Consider the following 20309-nt stretch of genomic DNA (forward strand, 5'->3'; position numbering starts at 1 on the left):
CAACATCTAGTGGAAAGCCTTCCCAGAAGAGTGGCTATTATAGATGCAAAGGGGGGGACCAACTCCATATTAATGGTCATGATGTTGGAATGAGATGTTTGACGAGCAGGTGTCCACATACTTTTGGTCATGTAGTGTATCTCATTGCACTGGCAGACAATTTTGATTATTTAAACAAAACCAATAATAAGACATCTTACCAAGACAAATTATCTTAGTGCTCTGGCAGATCATTTTACTTAATTAAAAAAAGGCTTGAAAAAGGCTTGAAGTCAGAATATCTTAGAACAATACAAATGATCTTGATGTATTTTCCGGGTAAGCTATGTCAACTAAAAACTAGTAAATGCCTTTTCTTGGCGAGTGCGATGAACTCAACTCAATCAATTTTAACTTCATTATCTCAATACAATAACATCTAGGTAACACTAACATTGTTTGCAGTGTAGTCTACTCAACTATCCCAGGTCTGCTGCTGACTGATCTACTGCAGGCATTACCTCACAGCCCAAGTACTGCTGGCAACACCACCCTCCCAGCTGGCATGTACACCACAGCTTCAAAGAACCTCAGTACTGGAAGGGACAGGTGAGAGAGAGAGAGAGAGAGAGAGAGATGAAGAAAGAAAGAAAGAGAGAGAGAGAGAGAGAGCGAAAGAGAGAGAGAGAGAGAGAGAGAGAGAGCGAGAGAGAAAGAGAGAGAGAGAGAAAGAGAGAGAGAGATGAAGAAAGAAAGAGAGAGAGAGAGAGAGAGAGAGAGAGTGAGAGAGAGAGCGAGAGAAAGAGAGAGAGAGCGAGAGAGAGGAGACGGAGTGAGACAGGAGAAGGAGAAGAGAGAGAGGAGGAGACTGTGAGAGAGAATGATACAGGGAAAGATAAACAGAGAGAGAGAGAAAAAGTGAAGGACTGGGAGAGAAAGAAGCGAGTTGAAGCCGTTTTTTTTAACGGCAATTGAAAACAAGCTGTCATTTTTCTTTTGAAGTTTTCGCTCTAAGCACTTCTCGTCCAAGGATACACACATTTCTGCAAACTGTTTGTCTTTTCATTTTTCTCTCTCTCCCCATCTCCTAACAAAGCGCAACGCTGACGGATAGAGCACTCAGGCTACGGTTGTCAAACTCAATCTAGTGAGATAAACAAGATACACTGCTGTTTCTACCATGTAACAGCAGCCTGCAAACTCTTGCTCAAAGAACACTTTCAATTCTCACTTATCATGTTAACTCCTTCAAAATTCAAACTGCCACCGACAAGCAGCACACTAGCATACCCGGGTTCACATAGTATTCAAAATCATTTTGTCTAATGTCGTCTGGCCCAGGGGTGCAAAAACTGAAGTGACGAACCACCCTTGCTGTCTCTGCCTGCCTAGCCGGCTCCCCTCTCTCCACTGGGATACTCTGCCTCTGACCCTATTACGGGGGCTGAGTCACTGGCTGACTAGTGCTCTTCCATGCCGACCCTAGGAGGGGTGCATCACACCGTGACAGATCTTTTGCGCTATACTTGACTTGAGTGGGTTGAATCTGTGACGTGATCTTCTTCAGCAGTTTTGCACCCCCTTGAGCTCGTGCGGTGGAGGAGAGCTTTGTGGGCTTTACTCAGCCTTGTCTCAGGGTAGTACGTTGGTGGTCTGTTGATATCCTTGTAGTGGTGTGGGGGCGGTGCTTTGGCAAAGTGGGTGGGGTTATATCCTGCCTGGTTTGCCCTGTCTGGGGGCATCGTTGGACGGGGCCACAGTGTCCGCTGACCCCCAACGTCTCAGCCTCCATTATCTATGCTGCAATAGTCTCTGTGCCAGGAGGCTGGAGTCAGTCATGCTCGGTTATGAAAAGCCAACTGACAATTTACTCCTGAGCTACTGACCTATTGCAACAAGTGTGATTATTATTTGACCCTGCTGGTCATCTATGAACGTTTTGACATCTTGAAGAACGATCTGGCCTTAATGGCCGTGTACTCTTGTAATGTCCACCCCGGCACAGCCAGAATAGGAACCCAGGTCTGCGCTCTGACGAAGTCATTCTGATTGGCTGTGGCAATGTCCTCTCCCTTTACCATGCTCCGCCGCCTCCATATTGCGCCAGACACCAGGAGAACACTCCCCCCAGAATGGCCCATTGGTTAAACATGCTGTGCACGCCAACAGCCCCAAATTGCAGCACAATCAATTGTTTTAATACTTGGAAGTAGCCCCTGAACGCTAGGCTAGCACGCGCCGCTAGTTTAATGTGTTTCATTGGATCGGCAGCACGGGGGGGGGGGGGGGGGGGCCCACAATGTGGCCATTGTACAGGTAGAATATAAGTGCAGACATAAGGAGACAGGTTGGGTGGTGGTCGAGTGGAGGGAGGTTGAAGGGGGGGGGCAGCTGAGGTTAGGGCATACGGGGCGGTCTGGTGGATTGTGGATGCAGCGCCATTGGAACAAGGCCATACGGACAGAGAGAGAGAGAAAGACACACTGGTCTATAGGGAGGGAGCAGAAGGGACGCTACTGTATTTAAACTGTTTTATTTTTATTTAACCGAACTTATATATACAGGTTTTTCTCATTGAGATAACATCTCTTTTCCAAGAGACACCAGGTCCAATAGCAGCACCTATTCTATTTAATAAACACATACGGTGCAGTAAACAGCATAAACCACAGACACTAATATAGCACACCTAACCAATCCAATACACACACACACACACACACACACACACACACACACACACACACACACACACACACACACGCTTTGATCCTCTCCTCTCTGCAGCATCTGTAGCACCAGGGACTCCCGTCCCGTCATGGCGGTTGACTGGCTTGGAGAGGGAAGGAGAGGAGCTGGCTGGGAGGCTGGTGGAGTGGTGCCCCGCTGGGGCCAGATTACATGTTGCTTGTCTCCCAGCGTGGGGGTAACTGAGACGGGGAGGCTAGGTGGTAACGGTCGCAGCAGGGAGTAGCAGTAGGGTAGTAGGTGGTAGGAGGGCTTCTCTATGGATAGTGGTGTTGGTTTTGGTGGTAGATCAGGAACTATAGTGTTGCATTGTTCCGGCTTGGCCGGCATCACATATGTACAGTAGTCGTCTTTGATACTGCCTGTGTGTAAATTATCTCACTCACTAGGACCCCTAAATGCTCTAAGTCTAAGATATGGCTCTGGAGGACCCACACAGTGCCTTAGGTATGATGTAGTGTATGAAGACCAGTGGGATGGTAGTCCTGTGTAGTTCAGTTGGTAGAGCACGGCGCTTGCAACGCCAGGGTTGTGGGTTTGATTCCCACGGGGAACAAGTATGAAAAAATACTGAAAATGTATGCACTCACAACCCTGGTAAGTTGCTCTGGATAGGAGTGTCTGCTAAATGACCGTAATGTAAATGGATGGCTTGGGGATAGATCTTTCTTCAGATCCTCCAGCTGTCCAAGATGGCGCCGGAGGGTAGGCCTGCCATCTTATCAGCTCTTAACCAACCATGCTATTTTGTTAGTTTTTTTCCGCATTGTTCATAACCTGTTATGTTCATAATGTTGCTGCTACAGTCTCTTATGAATGAAAAGAGCTTCTGGACATCCGAACTGGGAATACTCAACTCAAAATGGATGAGGAGTTCTTCTTCAATGAGTGGGACGCGAGGGATATACTACGGACACTCAACCAGGCCCAGATCCCCGGAATTCACTGGAAAAAGAAACATAGGTTTCGCGGAAAGAGACCAGGATGCCTTGTGAGGATCAGGCGAAGAGTGGCTAATCTGCCCCTTGCCTTCCGTTCTGCTAGCTAACGTTCAATCGCTGGGAAATAAATGGGACGAACTGAAAGCACGTATATCCTACCAACGGGACATTAAAAACGGTAATAATCTTGTGTTTCACCGAGTTGTGGCTGAATGACGACATTAAGAACATACAGCTGGCGGGTTATACACTAACGGCAGGACAGAACAGCATCATCTGGTAAGGCACATTTGTAAACAATAGCTGGTGCACAATATCTAAGGAAGTCACAGGATTTTGCTCGCCTGAGGTAGAGTATCTCATGATAAGCTGTAGACCACACTATCTACCTAGAGAGTTTATCATCTGTATTTTTCGTAGCCGTCTACATACCACCACAGATCGAGGCTGGTACTAAAACCGCACTCAATGAGCTGTATTCCGCCATAAGCAAACAGGAAAACGCTCATCCAGAGGCAGTGCTCCTAGTGGCCGGGGACTTTAATGCAGGGAAACGTAAATCAGTTTACCTCATTTCTATCAGCATGTTAAATGTGCAACCATTCGGGAAAAAAATTCTAGACCACCTTTACTCCACACACAGACGCGTACAAAGCTCTCCCTCGCCCTCCATTTGGCAAATCTGACCATAACTCCATAACTCTATCCGACTGATTCCTACTAACAAACACAAATTAAAGCAGGAAGCACCAGTGACTCGGTCTATAAAGAAGTGTTCAGATGAAGCAGATGCTAAACTACAGGACTGTTTTACTAGCACATACTGGAATATGTTCCGGGATTCTTCCGATGGCATTGAGGAGTACACCACATCAGTCACTGGCTTTATCAATAAGTGCATTGAGGACGTCGTCCCCATAGTGACTGTACGTACATACCACAACCAGAAGCTATGGATTACAGGCAACATTCGCACTGAGCTAAAGGGTAGAGCTGCCGCTTTCAAGGAGCGGGACTCTAACCTGGAAGCGTATAAGAAATCCCGCTATGCCCTCCGATGAACCATCAAACAGGATAAAGCGTCAATACAGGACTAAGATCGAATCGTACTACACCGGCTCCAACGCTCGTTGGATGTGGCAGGGCTTGCAAACTATTACATACTACAAAGGGAAGTACAGCCGAGAGCTGCCCAGTGACACGAGCCTACCAGACGAGCTAAATAACTTATTCTAAGTAGCACTGAAACATGCATGAGAGCATCAGCTGTTCCGGACGACTGTGTGATCATGCTCTCTGCAGCCAATGTGAGTAAGACCTTTAAACAGGTCAACATTCACAAGGCCGCTGAGCATGTGCTGACCAACTAGAAAGTGTCTTCACTGACATTTTCAAACTCTCCCTGTCTGAGTCTGTAATACCTACATGTTTCAAGCAGACCACCATTGCCCCTGTGCCAAAGAACACTAAGGTAACCTGCCTAAATGACTACTGACCCGTAGCACTCACATCTGTAGCCATGAAATGCTTTGAAATGCTGGTCATGGCTCACATCAACACCATTATTCCAGAAACCCTAGACCCCCACCAATTTGCATACCGCACCAACAGATCCACAGATGATGCAATCACTATTGCACTCCACACTGCTCTGTCCCACCTGGACAAAAGGTACACCTATGTGAGAATACTATTCATTGACTACAGCTCAGTGTTCAACACCGTAGGGCCCTCAAAGCTCATCACTAAGCTAAGGACCCTGGGACTAAACACCTCCCTCTGCAACTGGATCCTGGACTTCCCGACACGCCACCCCCAAGTGGTAAGGGTAGGTAACAACACATCCGCCACACTGATCCCCCACACAGGGGCCCCTCAGGGGTGTGTGCTCAGTCCCCTCCTGTACTCCCTGTTCACTCATGACTGCATGGCCAGGCACAACTCCAACACCATCATTAAGTTTGCTGATGACACAACAGTGGTAGCCCTGATCACCGACAACAATGAGACAGCCTATAGGGAGGAGGTCAGACAACCTCTCACTCAACATGATTAAGATGATAGAGATGATGTGGACTACAGGAAAAGGAGGACCGAGCACGCCCCCATTCTCATCGAAAGGGCTGTAGTGGAGTAAATTTAGAGCTTCATGGTCCTTGGCGTCCACATCACCAACAAATTAACATGGTCCAAGCACACCAAGACAGCCGTGAAGAGGGCACGACAAAACCTATTCCCTCTCAGGAGACTGAAAAGATTTGGCATGGATTCTCAGATCCTCAAAAGGTTTTACAGCTGCACCATCGAGAGCATCCTGACGGGTTGCATCACTGCCTGGTATGGCAACTACATAATTACATCAACACCGGTGCCCCCCGCACATTGACACATTGACTCTGTACCGATACCCCCTGTATATAGCCCCGCTATTGTTATTTACTGCTGCTCTTTAATTATTTGTATTCTTATCTCTTACTTTTTTTAGGAATTTTCTTAAAACTGCATTGTTTTTTAAGGGCTTGTATAAGTGAGCATTTCACTGTAAGGTCTACTACACCTGTTGTATTCGGCGCATGTGACCTATAAAATTTGATTTGACTTGAATATCCCTAGTCTGTCACACCCTGATCCGTTTCACCTGTCTTTGTGCTTGTTTCCACCCGCCTCCAGGTGTCGCCCATCTTCCCCATTATCCCCTGTGTATTTATACCTGTGTTCTCTGTTTGTCTGTTGCCAGTTCGTTTTGTTTATGAAACCTACCAGCATTTGTTCCCCTGCTCCTGTCTGTTTCTTGCTCCTGTTTCCTAGTCCTTCTTGGTTTTGACTCTTCTGCCTGCCCTGACCCTGCCTGCCATTCTGGACCCTATGCACCCTACCCGCTCTGGATTACTGACCCCTGCCTGCCTTTAACCTGTCGTTTGCCTGCCCCTGTATTAGAAATAAACTTTTATTTCCCCGACACTGTCTGCATCTGGGTCATACCCGAAACCTGATATACTCTCTGCAAAACACAAGGCTGCATTTTCAGTCCCTCACATTAGTGCAATATTGATAACATGGCAATAGCCTAACACATCACAATGACACCAGTATAAAAAGCTACATACTGCAGTAAAGCTCAGGGCCAGGATGGGAGATTGGATGCAACAGCAGCAGAACCATTAGGAGCTCTGAAAGCATCAGCTCTCATGAACAACTCATACAGGCTGCTCTAATGCACGAGACCAACTAATTGCCTCTTGCCTAAACAAGAGACTAAGTTGTCCTAAGTGGGAATCAGTCGGTTGCAATAAAGTATGTGCTATTATAATGTTATTATTAGCTACTCTGTGTGAAAAATGCATGAAACCAAATGAATGAAACAAAAACAACTATATACACTAGTAGTTAGGTATAATTGAGGTTGTATTCTAGCTAGAATGGTTGAGTTTGAGATCTGCTGAACTTGTGGATGATAAACATTTACGGGTTAATATGACATGAAACGCCGGTCCTGTGTAGCTCAGTTGGTAGAACATGGCATTTGCAACGGCAGAATAGTTGGCTTGATTCCCAGGACCACCCACATGTAAAATGTATGCACACATGACTGTAAGTCACGTTGGATAAAAGGGTCTGCTAAATGGCATATATTATTATTATAGCATTTTTTCAGAATTTAGCAGATGCTCTTAACCAGAGCGACTTACAGTAGTGAGTACATACATCTTTGTACTGGCCCCTCGTGGGAATCGAAACCCACAACCCTGGCATTGCAGCACCAGAGCCACATGGGATCTATTAGTAATGTAGGATTAATATAACATGAAACGCTGACTGATATAATTAGTATTGCAGTACTATTGCAGAATTGAGTGCTGGTGGCCTGGTGTGTTGCAGAGATAGATTGAGCAGAGATAGATTGAGCAGGCTAGCTGGTGTTCTGCTTTGCTAGTTAAATTCTGCTGAGTCACACTACAGTCCACCAAGACCCATAAACTCTGTGTGTTCCCAACCAGAAACACATGTCTGAACACCTAAGAAAGAGCGAATGGACATCCAAGTGGTTATCACGATGGAACGACCAACTTTCATACATCGTTTCCGGTGATTCAAGACAGCAGCGCAGGAATCATTTAGCTATCAGCGATACAATTCGGTTCGGTGCTCGAGTCTGTGGGTGAGTTCCGGCGGTGGTCTGAAAGTGGACTTGCCACAGGAGGAGTTTGAAGATGGAGCATCTACTTTACCAATTCCAATGCTGCCTGATATTAGCTCTAAACACATAGAAAGTGCCTTGGAGGTTGCAACATTCTGAAAGAGTCATAACATTCTGTCCAAAGCGCTCGTAACTCTTCTGGTGAGTTAACCGAATGGCACTGTGAATTTACCGCAAGTGAAAGTAGACATCAGGCATCTGTCGACCTCTAACCCAAAAGGTCAAAGGTCCACGTGGGACTGCTAGAGCACACACAGTAAATCACATGACAGAGAGAATGGAATTGCACTTACTGTAGGTTGCATAACGTATTGTTGATGAGGCATCCATGACGTACTCTGGACCTATGAGGGAGACATCAAATGAAACGTCATTATTGACTTAAGGTTACCCATGCCACCTCTTTTCCCTTACAATCAACAGTGTGCAATAACTGGTTTTCTATTGTCACGCTATTTCTCTGCATGCTTGTGCCCTGTCCTTTCCCACTGTTACTTCCGTGCCTGGGAAGTGTGGGCGTGTCGAGGTAAGACGAAGCTAACGAGCCTCGGGCCAGTTGAAAACACACAGGCCTTGAATTTGCAGAATTAGGCACAGCGTGTCACGCCACAGGACAAGATGGCTCAACCCAGCTTGAGTCGACAGTGGCAATCCGAATATCGAGGGACAAGAACCCACAAACTAACCCTGAAACAGAAAAATATCTACTGCTCTATTGGACTGAGTGGGCCATTCAGTTCAACAGAATTCCTGCTGTCGACCGTGAGAGAAGCCACAGTTGAAGAAATGGACCATTTAGATTTGCTGGTGAGGAGTATTAGACAGCTAGTGAGACACACACACACACACACACACACACACACACACACACACACACACACACACACACACACACACACACACACACACACACACGTCTGCCCATTGATCCTTGGGGAAATGATTGGACTCAACAAAGACAAACAGATGCTAATCTTCCATAAGAACGCCAATCCTCTGAGCTCGTTAAAGCCCATGATTTGGGGCTTGCCTAAACAAGTGAGGGGTTTTTATTGTATAGCACAGAGCCATGATTGTTTGTTTCCTCCTCACGATGTTTGTTCTCGAGACAACAGGAAGAAAAAAAGAGAGATGAGACAAAGCTTTGTTCCCTAATCGTCCATCTTTAGAATATTTCCACGTGACATCAACAAGATTAAACCTGCGTGTGCTTTTAAATGTTTTGACTTGAGATTGATTTTTGTAAAAACATTTTTTAACTAATTATTATTATGGATGCATTAGTAGCAGCAGTGATGACTTAATAAGAAGCAGGTACATTGTGTGACTGACTATGTTGTCCAGTGGTCTAGTCTGAGGATGTCTGTCTACCTCTGGCAGACCGCATGGCTAGACCAGGAAGTGGATGGATTGTCCACTGTCATGTGACAAAGTAATCCGGATGTTTTCCCAGCGTACACAGTCCAAAGACAGACAGTCCAAAGAAAAACTGTTTACAATGGGCATTTGGCGAATTAGCCATCGTTTTAGTTTGTTTGTTATTTCCAGTAAATAAATACAATTGTAAAAGACACAATTCAATAAACAATAAATGATCTGCATCTGAGCAGATTATATGTAATAGTAGCCAATAAAAAAAGTGCAAAAGGCTTCATATTTTCTACCACAAAGAACTGAAATAATATAATTTTGGCCACAAGTGATTCCTTTGTCTCATACCGTATGCTTTGCTTCCTGCCTGCTCTACTCTTTGTACTTGAGCAGAAGATGGAGGACTCACCTTGCCTGTAGCTGCCTGGCTGAAGGGCAATATTATCAGGAAGTGGTCGTGGCCAATATTGAAACTGTGAGGATTAATATTCCTCAAAAGCCAGGCCATTGTTTTTGATAAATCAATTTGGGAAGCCTTCGGAACGCGGATTAGCGCAGCGCTCCAGCCCACTTCTCACCCCAGCACTGGACCTGAGTTTTAATCAGACATTTCTGAAAGGCGGACAAGCCAACCTTCACCAACCAACCCCCTTCCCTCTCTCTTTCCTTCTCCGTCTTTATCTCTCTCTCTCTCTCTCCCTATCACTCTCTCTCCAGCGCTCTCGCTATCTTGCTCTCTCACTCTCTCATTCCATCTCTCTCACTCTCTCGTTCCATCTCTCTCTCCCTGTTGCTCTCCCTCTTTCTGCATTCTAATCAGCCTCAATGATAAACAGCGAGTGCTCTCGGGGGAAAGTGGAGGTGAACTGAACAGTGTCTCTTCCCTTCTGCTTGTTGCAGTCAAACATCTGGAGGTGCTTGAAATTGTGCGTGTTTAGAAATGGAAACGCTCTGTTTCACATGGTTCCAGGGATCAACTGGGATGCAAAGTGTGGAATTCAGTTAGCAGGAAAAAGGGATGTAAAATTACTATGAAAGGTATGACAGCTTCAAAAAACTTGAAAAGCACAACAGGGTCAGGACAGCGAGGGAGAAACTGTTTGTTTTTTCCCAACACTCTAATTCCTAACGGGCGTTGCTTTTCTCTTTCCCCCCCCCTCAGTGTATTTCCTGCTCATTTTTCAGTCGAGACTTTCCGTCTGTTGTGTTTTCATCCCAGCGTTGTTGGCAAACCAATGAGGAAAGCTTCAAAGTTACGAATCTCCGAGAGCCTCTTGCTGTTTTCCAGCCCCACAGCTTGCCCATCTCCCAGCCAGTCTCCAGCCGCCCCGCGGTTATCTCCCTCTGGGTACACTCCAGTACACCACTCACCTGATATGTGGAGACGGGGGAAGCAGCGATGAAGGGCGTGATGGACGTCTGTGCGATCATGCGGTTGGTGGCGATACTGTAAGGCGAGGTGTAGAACCTGAGGAGGAGAGAGGAAACAGAGCAGGTGAAAGGGAGGTCAGACCCTGGGTACTGGATGACACTATAGATCTCCATGCATTACAACTGTTTGCATTGAAATATCGGGGATGATCATGGTTATTAAGTGCCTATTAAGGTTTAATTAAAATGATAGGTTAGGGAACTACTGTTTCCAAAAGCTGATTGGGAATTAACATTCATTTATAGACACCAATATGTGAGGACATTTTTGTGTGTTTCCGCCTTAGGCTTTTTATGTACTAACCTCTAATTGAACCATATGAAATCTTTTCCACACATATTCCTCGAGCCAGTCCATCTCCACATAAGGACTGGAATGAACCCATACAACAGATAACACTCTCTCTACTAAAATACCTTTTATGTCCATTGATCCACGCACACCAATAAACACACCCACATAGTCGTCTATGGTCAGCCTTTGAGGGCCGTACAGACAGAGCTTCCTACATGTGGGTATAGCTCTTCATTGTCTTGTTTCATCCTTTTGCCTGCTCAAATCAAACACCACGCAATATATTGTGTTTCGTGGGGGCGCATAAAAGTTTCACGAAGTGTCTTATGGCTTCTCGATTGAAAAGTCTGGTTTTATCAGGTCAAAAATGGAGCTTTGTCGTCGCATAAAAAATGTGTGTCTGTGTTTTCGCCCCGAGCAATAAGGCCATATACCATGTTGGCTGGCTTAGACTGATGGCTGACTTCAATCCACAGTGTTTGGGAAAACTCAATGCATTTAAAGAAGGCTATTCCAAAGTGTTGAGTTTGGCTCTTGGGGAAAGAGCTGGCGGGCTACTTTAACATCCCTGGGTGTCATTTTTATCCCCTCGCTGGTTAAGTGCAATGTTATACCACTCCTCTGTTGGTAGAGTGTGGTGCTTGCAACGCCAGAATATGGGGTTTGATTCATGGGACCAAGTACCCTTCTGTAAAATGTAAGTCACTTTGGATAAAGGTGTTTGCTAAATGGCATATATTACAATTATATATTATGATTCAACTATCATGTTTGGGCTTTGTACAAAGGCTACATATACAGTACCAGTCAAAAGTTTGGACACACCTACTCATTCAAGGGTTTTTCTTTAGTTTTACTATTCTCCACATTGTAGAATAATAGTGAAGACATCAAAACTATGAAAAAACACATGGAATCAGTTAATAACCAAAAAAGTATTACAAATAAATATATATATTTTAGATTCTTCAAAGTAGCCACCCTTTGCCTTGATGACAGCTTTGCCCACTCTTGGCATTCTCTCAACCAGCTTCATGAGGAATGCTTTTCCAACAGACTTGAAGGAATTCCCACATATGCTAAGCACTGGTTGGCTGCTTTTCCTTCACTCTGCAGTCCAACTAATCCCAAACCATCTCAATTGGGTTGAGGTCGGGTGATTGTGGAGGCCAGGTCATCTGATGCAGCACCATCACTCTCCTTCTTGGTCAAATAGCTCTTACACAGCCTGGATGTGTGATTTGGGTCATTGTTGGGTTGAAAAACAAATGATAGTCCCACTAAGCGCAAACCCGTAGGGATGGCGTATCGCTGCAGAATGCTGTGGTAGCCTTGCTGGTTAAGTGTGCCTTGAATTCTAAATAAATCACAGACAGTGTCACCAGCAAAGCACCCCCACATCATCACACCTCCTCCTCCATGCTTCACAGGAACTGCACATATGGAGATCATACGTTCACCTATTCTGCGTCTCACAAAGACACAGCAGTTGGAACCAAAAAAGGACAGATTTCCACTGGTCTAATGTCCATTGCTCATGTTTTTTGGCCCAAGCAAGTCTCTTCTTCTTAATGGTGTACTTTAGTAGTGGTTTCTTTGCGGCAATTCAACTATTCACCTAATTCACACAATCCTATCTGAACAGTTGATGTTGAGAAGTGTCTGTTACTTGAACTGTGAAGCATTTATTTGGGCTGCAATATGAGGTGCAATTAACTCTAATGAACTTATCCTCTGCAGCAGAGGTAACTCTGGGACCTTCCTTTCCTGTGGCGGTCCTCATGAGAGCCAGTTTTATCATAGCGCTTGATGGTTTTTGCGACTGCACTTGAAGAAACTTTCAAAGTTCTTGAAATGTTCCGGATTGACCTTCATGTCTTAAAGTAATGATGGACTATTGCTTCTATTTGCTTATTTGAGCTGTTCTTGCCATAATTTTTATTTGACCAAATAGGGCTAACTTCTGTAAACCACCCCTACCATGTCCCAACACAACTGATTGGCTCAAACACATTAAGAAGGAAAGAAATTCCACAAATTAACTTTTAACAAGGCACACCTGTTAATTGAAATGCATTCCAGGTGACTGCCTCATGAAGCTGGTTGAGAGAATGCCAATAGTATGCAAAGCTTTCAAGGCAAAGGGTGGCTAATTTGAAGAATCTCAAATATAATATATATTGTGATTTGTTCAACACTTTTTTGGTTACTACATAATTCCATATGTATTATTTCAGAATTTTGATGTCTTTATTATTATTTTACAATGTAGAAAAAAATAAAAAAATAAAGAAAAACCCTGGAATGAGTAGCTGTGTCCAAACTTTTGACTGGTACTGTAATTATAAAATTGAAAAGCCTTCCTTACAGTAGATTCTGTATTGCTATCTTCAACACTATTCCTGAATACATTTTATGCGTTTGAAATCTTGGATTAAAATTACTGACAATGACTTGAACTAGAGGTGGAATAAAAAAACATGACCTCACGAAACAATGTTGGTGTGTTGTTTCTCCAGCTGTTAATATTTGTCTGAAAATGCCAAGGAAATACAGGCTTTAAAAGGCCCAGTGCAGACAAACACTTTTCCTGTGCTTCAGCCACACCCTTTGCTGACAGGTGTATAAAATTGAGCACACCGCCATTCAATCTCCATAGACAAACATTATATACAGTGCCTTGCGAAAGTATTCGGCCCCCTTGAACTTTGCGACCTTTTGCCACATTTCAGGCTTCAAACATAAAGATATAAAACTGTATTTTTTTTGTGAAGAATCAACAACAAGTGGGACACAATCATGAAGTGGAATGACATTTATTAGATATTTCAAACTTTTTTAACAAATCAAAAACTGAAAAATTGGGCGTGCAAAATTATTCAGCCCCCTTAAGTTAATACTTTGTAGCGCCACCTTTTGCTGCGATTACAGCTGTAAGTCGCTTGGGGTATGTCTCTATCAGTTTTGCACATCGAGAGACTGACATTTTTTCCCATTCCTCCTTGCAAAACAGCTCGAGCTCAGTGAGGTTGGATGGAGAGCATTTGTGAACAGCAGTTTTCAGTTCTTTCCACAGATTCTCGATTGGATTCAGGTCTGGACTTTGACTTGGCCATTCTAACACCTGGATATGTTTATTTTTGAACCATTGCATTGTAGATTTTGCTTTATGTTTTGGATCATTGTCTTGTTGGGAGACAAATCTCCGTCCCAGTCTCAGGTCTTTTGCAGACTCCATCAGGTTTTCTTCCAGAATGGTCCTGTATTTGGCTCCATCCATCTTCCCATCAATTTTAACCATCTTCCCTGTCCCTGCTGAAGAAAAGCAGGCCCAAACCATGATGCTGCCACCACCATGTTTGACAGTGGGGATGGTGTGTTCAGCTGTGTTGCTTTTACGCCAAACATAACGTTTTGCATTGTTGCCAAAAAGTTCAATTTTGGTTTCATCTGACCAGAGCACCTTATTCCACATGTTTGGTGTGTCTCCCAGGTGGCTTGTGGCAAACTTTAACTACACTTTTTATGGATATCTTTAAGAAATGGCTTTCTTCTTGCCACTCTTCCATAAAGGCCAGATTTGTGCAATATACGACTGATTGTTGTCCTATGGACAGAGTCTCCCACCTCAGCTGTAGATCTCTGCAGTTCATCCAGAGTGATCATGGGCCTCTTGGCTGCATCTCTGATCAGTCTTCTCCTTGTATGAGCTGAAAGTTTAGAGGGACGGCCAGGTCTTGGTAGATTTGCAGTGGTCTGATACTCCTTCCATTTCAATATTATCGCTTGCACAGTGCTCCTTGGGATGTTTAAAGCTTGGGAAATCTTTTTGTATACAAATCCGGCTTTAAACTTCTTCACAACAGTATCTCGGACCTGCCTGGTGTGTTCCTTGTTCTTCATGATGCTCTCTGCGCTTTTAACGGACCTCTGAGACTATCACAGTGAAGTTGCATTTATACGGAGACTTGATTACACACAGGTGGATTGTATTTATCATCATTAGTCATTTAGGTCAACATTGGATCATTCAGAGATCCTCACTGAACTTCTGGAGAGAGTTTGCTGCACTGAAAGTAAAGGGGCTGAATAATTTTGCACGCCCAATTTTTCAGTTTTTGATTTGTTAAAAAAGTTAGAAATATCCAATAAATGTCGTTCCACTTCATGATTGTGTCCCACTTGTTGTTGATTCTTCACAAAAAAATACAGTTTTATATCTTTATGTTTGAAGCCTGAAATGTGGCAAAAGGTCGCAAAGTTCAAGGGGGCCGAATACTTTCGCAAGGCACTGTAGGTGGCACCGTCATAGGATTCCACCTATCCAACAAGTCAGTTCGTCAAATTTCTGCCCTGCTAGGGCTGCCCCGGTCAACTGTAAGTGCTGCTATTGTGAAGTGGAAAGGTCAAGGAGCAACAACTGCTCTGCGAAGTGGTAGGCCACAAACGCTCACAGAACGGGACTGCCGAGTGCTGAAGCATGTAGCGCGTAAAAAATAATCTGTCCTCGGTTGCAACTCCCACTACCATGTTCCAAACTGCCTCTGGAAGCAACGTCAGCACAATAACTGTTTGTCTGGAGTTTCATGAAATTGGTTTCCATGGCCGAGCTCGCCGCCATTGGACTCTGGAGCAGTGGAAAAGCGGTCTCTGGAGTGATGAATCACGCTTCACCGTCTGGCAGTCCGACAGACGAATCTGGGTTTGGCAGATGACAAGAGAACGCTACCTGCCCCAATGCATAGTGCCAACTGTAAAGTGGAGGAGGAATAATGGTATATATAATAGTGGTGGTGGAGGAGGAATAATGCTCTGGGGTTGTTTTTCATGGTTCGGGCTAGGCCCCTTAGTTTCGGTGAAGGGAAATCTTAACGCTACAGCATACAATGACCTTCTAGACGATTGTGTGCATCCAACTTTTTGGGCAACAGTTTGGGGAAGGCCCTTTCCTGTTTCAGCATGACAATGCCCTTATGCGTAAAGCAAGGTCCATACAGAAATGTTTTGTCAAGATCAGTGTGGAAGAACTTGACTGGCATGCACAGAGCCCTAACCTCAACCCCATCAAACACCTTTGGGATGAATTGGAACGCCGACTGCGAGCCAGGCCCAATCGCTTAACATCAGTGCCCGACCTCACTAACGCTCGTGGCTGAATGGAAGCATGTCCCAACAGCAATGTTCCAACATCTAGTGGAAAGCCTTCACAGATGTGGCTGTTATAGCAGAAAAGGGGGACCAACTACATATTAATGAACCATGATTTTGGAATGTGATGTTCGACGAGCGGGTGTTCACATACTTTTGGTTATTATTAGCGGCTTGTGTCTTTTTTGATATCAAGGAGTATTTTCACTTTCTCTGGTCATAGGTGTAACAACATTAATTGGTGCATGAGGCAGAAATAACACAGTGTGACTTGAGTTTCGCCATCAGCTGGAAGACTGTGTCCCCATTTCTCAGCGGAGGGAGGGAGAGCAGAGGGAGGGTGAGTCGGGTGAGAGGCAGCCTCACCACTGATCCCTCCCTCCCTCAGACTGACCATCAGATGCAGGCCACCAGTCCAGTAAGAAAAAATAAGCAAATGATTGTGCTCACTCAGCTGTGCCTCACAAGTAACACAACAAATTATCTATTACCAGTGTGATCATATACCAACATTGGCAGGGCAATATGCAGTGATAATGTATTGGGCCTATAGCCTACTGCACAAACCGCATTGCTTCAGAACTGTTTTTAATTGTTTAATGTGGCATAGACTTATGTTATTTAAGTCATGTCACAAAAAAAACTGAGCGGTAGATCTCGGCTTGCATTATGACTCGAGAAAGTGATCTCGACTCAGACAAGGTTGGTGACCACTGACATAGAACTATTGTCACTGACAAGTCTTGAAGTCTTGAAGTAATCTCAACATACTGCAATCATACAGTATATTCTCTATCTACACACCACTCTTGCATATCTACTAAATGGTCACTGTGCTATTCTCCATGTTCCCTCTAACTTAAACGTTGATGTCGGGCCTCATAATTACAGCGTACCGTTACGGTTCTAAAATGGCCAGTGCTCTATCTAATGAGATGCTATTCATTCACCCAGTCTTATTCCAGGGTCATTGAGATAAGTGCTTCAGGAAGCAGGGAGTGAGGGAGAAGCTTCCTGTCACAGACTGAGGCCACATTGAGATAGGACGGAACTCAAGGCTCTCCTCCCCTTCCTGTTACAGCACACAGCGAAAAATAGAACACTTTGTTAGGCCATTCATTTCCATGGCACCCCTTAGTACACCGACACGGAAGGCACGCATACACATACAATCAGAGTCACAGACAAAGGGACAGGAACACACGCAGGCAACCAGGCATGAAAGCATGCAGGCACGCACGGACAAACACCTGAGACCTATCACCACTGCATCTCTTAAAGATTCTTTAAATAGATTGACTCTTACCCATTCTGCATAGCAGCAGGATCATATGTTAACTGCATACCAGTCTGCAACACAAGAGAGACGAGACATATCACAGGTTAATCATTGAATTTCAAATGCAAGTCAGCATAATGAACAGGTTTTGAGAGATAGGAAACAGAAAGGGATTTCGATACACTTTATGCATGTGGGACAATGATCGATGCAAGCCTTTTAGAGACAGAGAGGTGGAGACAGAGAGACAGAAGAGAGGAATGATGGTGAGTGTAAGCATGAAAGTGTGTGAGGTCCTTGTATTTCTTCCTCTTTCTCACCCTCTCTCGTTTCGTTCCCATCTCTCTCTTTTCTCTCCCTCTCTCCCTGCAACCTGTCATCTGCATTCCTGAAGCCTCTCTCCCAGAGGAGGCCTAATCCCATTTATTTTAACTGGAACCTGCTGACGACAGCAGATTTCATCAGCACGCTTTCCAGCTCTCTCCCTGTCCCCATCTCTCTCGCTCTCTCTCTCATTCTCCCCCCCTCTCTCTCTTTCTCTCCCTACCTCTTTCTCTCTATACCTCTTACTCCCTCATTCCTTCAGGAGGGTTGTGTGAGCTAAAAGACAGGAATGACCCTCAGGAACTAGGGGGGGTGGGGTGGGGGGGGGGGTGGGGGGGATCAGTGTACATGGACATCACCCACGTGAGTGAGGGAGAAACAGAGATCCAATGAACACAACATCGGATGCATAAGCCCTTAGTGACACGGCCACTACGGATGTGTGCGGTATTAGTATTATATACAGTAGGCCTGTGTGTGGTCATTCATGTGAGTGTGTTTGAGTGTGAGTATGAGTGTTGGCATTTGAGAGATGTTTGAATTGGGGGGGGGGGGGGGGGGGGGGGTCTGCATTTGATAGTATGCATGTGCACATATATACAGTTAAAGTCGGAAGTTTACATACACCTTAGCCAAATACATTTAAACTCAGTTTTCCATAATTCCTGACATTGAGTAAAAATTCCCTGTCATAGGTCAGTTAGGACTTAATTTTAAGAACATTAAATGTCAGAATAATAGTAGAGATAATGATTTATTTCAGCTTTTATTTCTTTCATCACATTCCCAGTGGGCCAGAAGTTTACATACACTCAATTAGTACTAGGTAGCATTGCCTTTAAATTGTTTAACTTGGGTCAAATGTTTCGGGTAGCCTTTCACAAGCTTCCCACAACAAGTTGGGTGAATTTTGGCCTATTCTTCCTGACAGAGCTGCTGTAACTGAGTCAGGTTTGTAGGCCTACTTGCTCGCACATGCTTTTCAGGTCTGCCCACAAATGTTCTATAGGATTGAGGTCAGGGCTTTGTGATGGCCACTCCAATACCTTGATGTTGTTGTCCTTAAGCTATTTTGCCACAACTTTGGAAGTATGCTTGGGGTTATTGTCTATTTGGAAGACCCACATAGCCTGGTTCCTCTCTAGGTTTCTTCCTAGGTTTTGGCCTTTCTAGGGAGGTTTTCCTAGCCACCGTGCTTCTACACCTGCATTGCTTGCTGTTTGGGGTTTTAGGCTGGGTTTCTGTACAGCACTTTGAGATATCAGCTGATGTACGAAGGGCTATATAAATAAATTTGATTTGATTTGACCCATTTGCGACCAAGCTTTAACTTCCTGACTGATGTCTTGAGATGTTGCTTCAATATTTCCACATACTTTCCCTCCTCATGATGCCATCTAGTTTGTGAAGTGCACCAGTCCCTCCTGAAGCAAAGCACCTCCACAACATGATGCTGCCACCCCCGTGCTTCACGGTTGGGATGGTGTTCTTCGGCTTGCAAGCCTCCCCTTTTTCCTTCAAACATAACGATGGTCATTATGGCCAAACAGTTCTATTTGTGTTTCATCAGACCAGAGGACATTTCTCCAAAAAGTACAATATTTGTCTCCATATGCAGTTGCAAACCGTAGTTTGGCTTTTTTATGACCGTTTTGGAGCAGGGGCTTCTTCCTTGCTGAGCGGCCTTTCAGGTTATGTCAATATAGGACTCGTTTTACTGTGGATATAGATACTTTTGTACCTGTTTCCTCCAGCATCTTCACAAGGTCCTTTGCAGTTGTTTTTATTTTATTTGCACTTTTCACACCAAAGTACGTTCATCTCTAGGAGACAGAACGCATCTCCATCCTGAGCGGTATGACGGCTGCATGGTCCCATGGTGTTTACACTTGCGTACTATTGTTTGTACAGATGAAAGTGGTACCTTCAGGCATTTGGAAATGGCTCCCAAGGATGAACCAGACTTGTGGAGGTCTACAATTGTTTTTCTGAGGTCTTGGCTGATTTTTTTTAGATTTTCCCATGATGTGAAGCAAAGAGGTACTGAGTTAGAAGATAAGCCTTGAAATACAGCTCCAAATCAAATGAAAGTGTATTTGTCACGTGCGCCGAATGCAACAGGTGTCGACCTTACAGTGAAATGCTTACTTACAGGCTCCAACCAATAGTGAAAAAAGGTAATAGGTGAACAATAGGTAAGTAAAGAAATAAAACAACAGTAAAAAGACAGGCTATATACAGTAGCGAGGCTATAAAAGTAGCGTGGCTGCATACAGACACTGGTTAGTCAGGCTGACTGAGGTAGTATGTACATGTAGATATGGTTAAAGTGACTATGCATATATGATGAACAGAGAGTAGCAGTAGCGTAAAAGAGGGGTTGGCAGGTGGTGGGTCGCGGGACACAATGTAGATAGCCCGGTTAGCCAATGTGCGGGAGCAATGGTTGGTCGGCCCAATTGAGGTAGTATGTACATGAATGTATAGTTAAAGTGACTATGCATATATGATAAACAGAGAGTAGCAGCAGCGTAAAAGAGGGGTTGGGGGGGGCACACGATGCAAATAGTTCGGGTAGCCATTTGATTACCTGTT

At 44.6% G+C, this 20309-nt stretch overlaps 1 protein-coding gene across 5 annotated transcripts in view; it reads right to left on the reverse strand.

Moving 5' to 3' along the window:
- The window catches only part of LOC110488444 (RNA-binding motif, single-stranded-interacting protein 3), a 344118-nt gene that overhangs the window by 17326 nt on the left and 306483 nt on the right, over nucleotides 1-20309 (reverse strand). For all 5 annotated transcript variants that reach the window (XM_036970692.1, XM_036970691.1, XM_036970690.1 and 2 more), the window contains 3 exons: nucleotides 17418-17461; nucleotides 10609-10705; nucleotides 8160-8210 (listed from right to left, as the gene is read on the reverse strand). In XM_036970692.1, coding sequence (XP_036826587.1) covers nucleotides 8160-8210; nucleotides 10609-10705; nucleotides 17418-17461 — 192 coding nt within the window. The remainder of the gene's footprint in view (nucleotides 1-8159; nucleotides 8211-10608; nucleotides 10706-17417; nucleotides 17462-20309) is intronic.

Source organism: Oncorhynchus mykiss, chromosome 32 (genome assembly GCF_013265735.2).
Source record: "Oncorhynchus mykiss isolate Arlee chromosome 32, USDA_OmykA_1.1, whole genome shotgun sequence".
NCBI classification, from domain to species: Eukaryota; Metazoa; Chordata; class Actinopteri; order Salmoniformes; family Salmonidae; genus Oncorhynchus; species Oncorhynchus mykiss.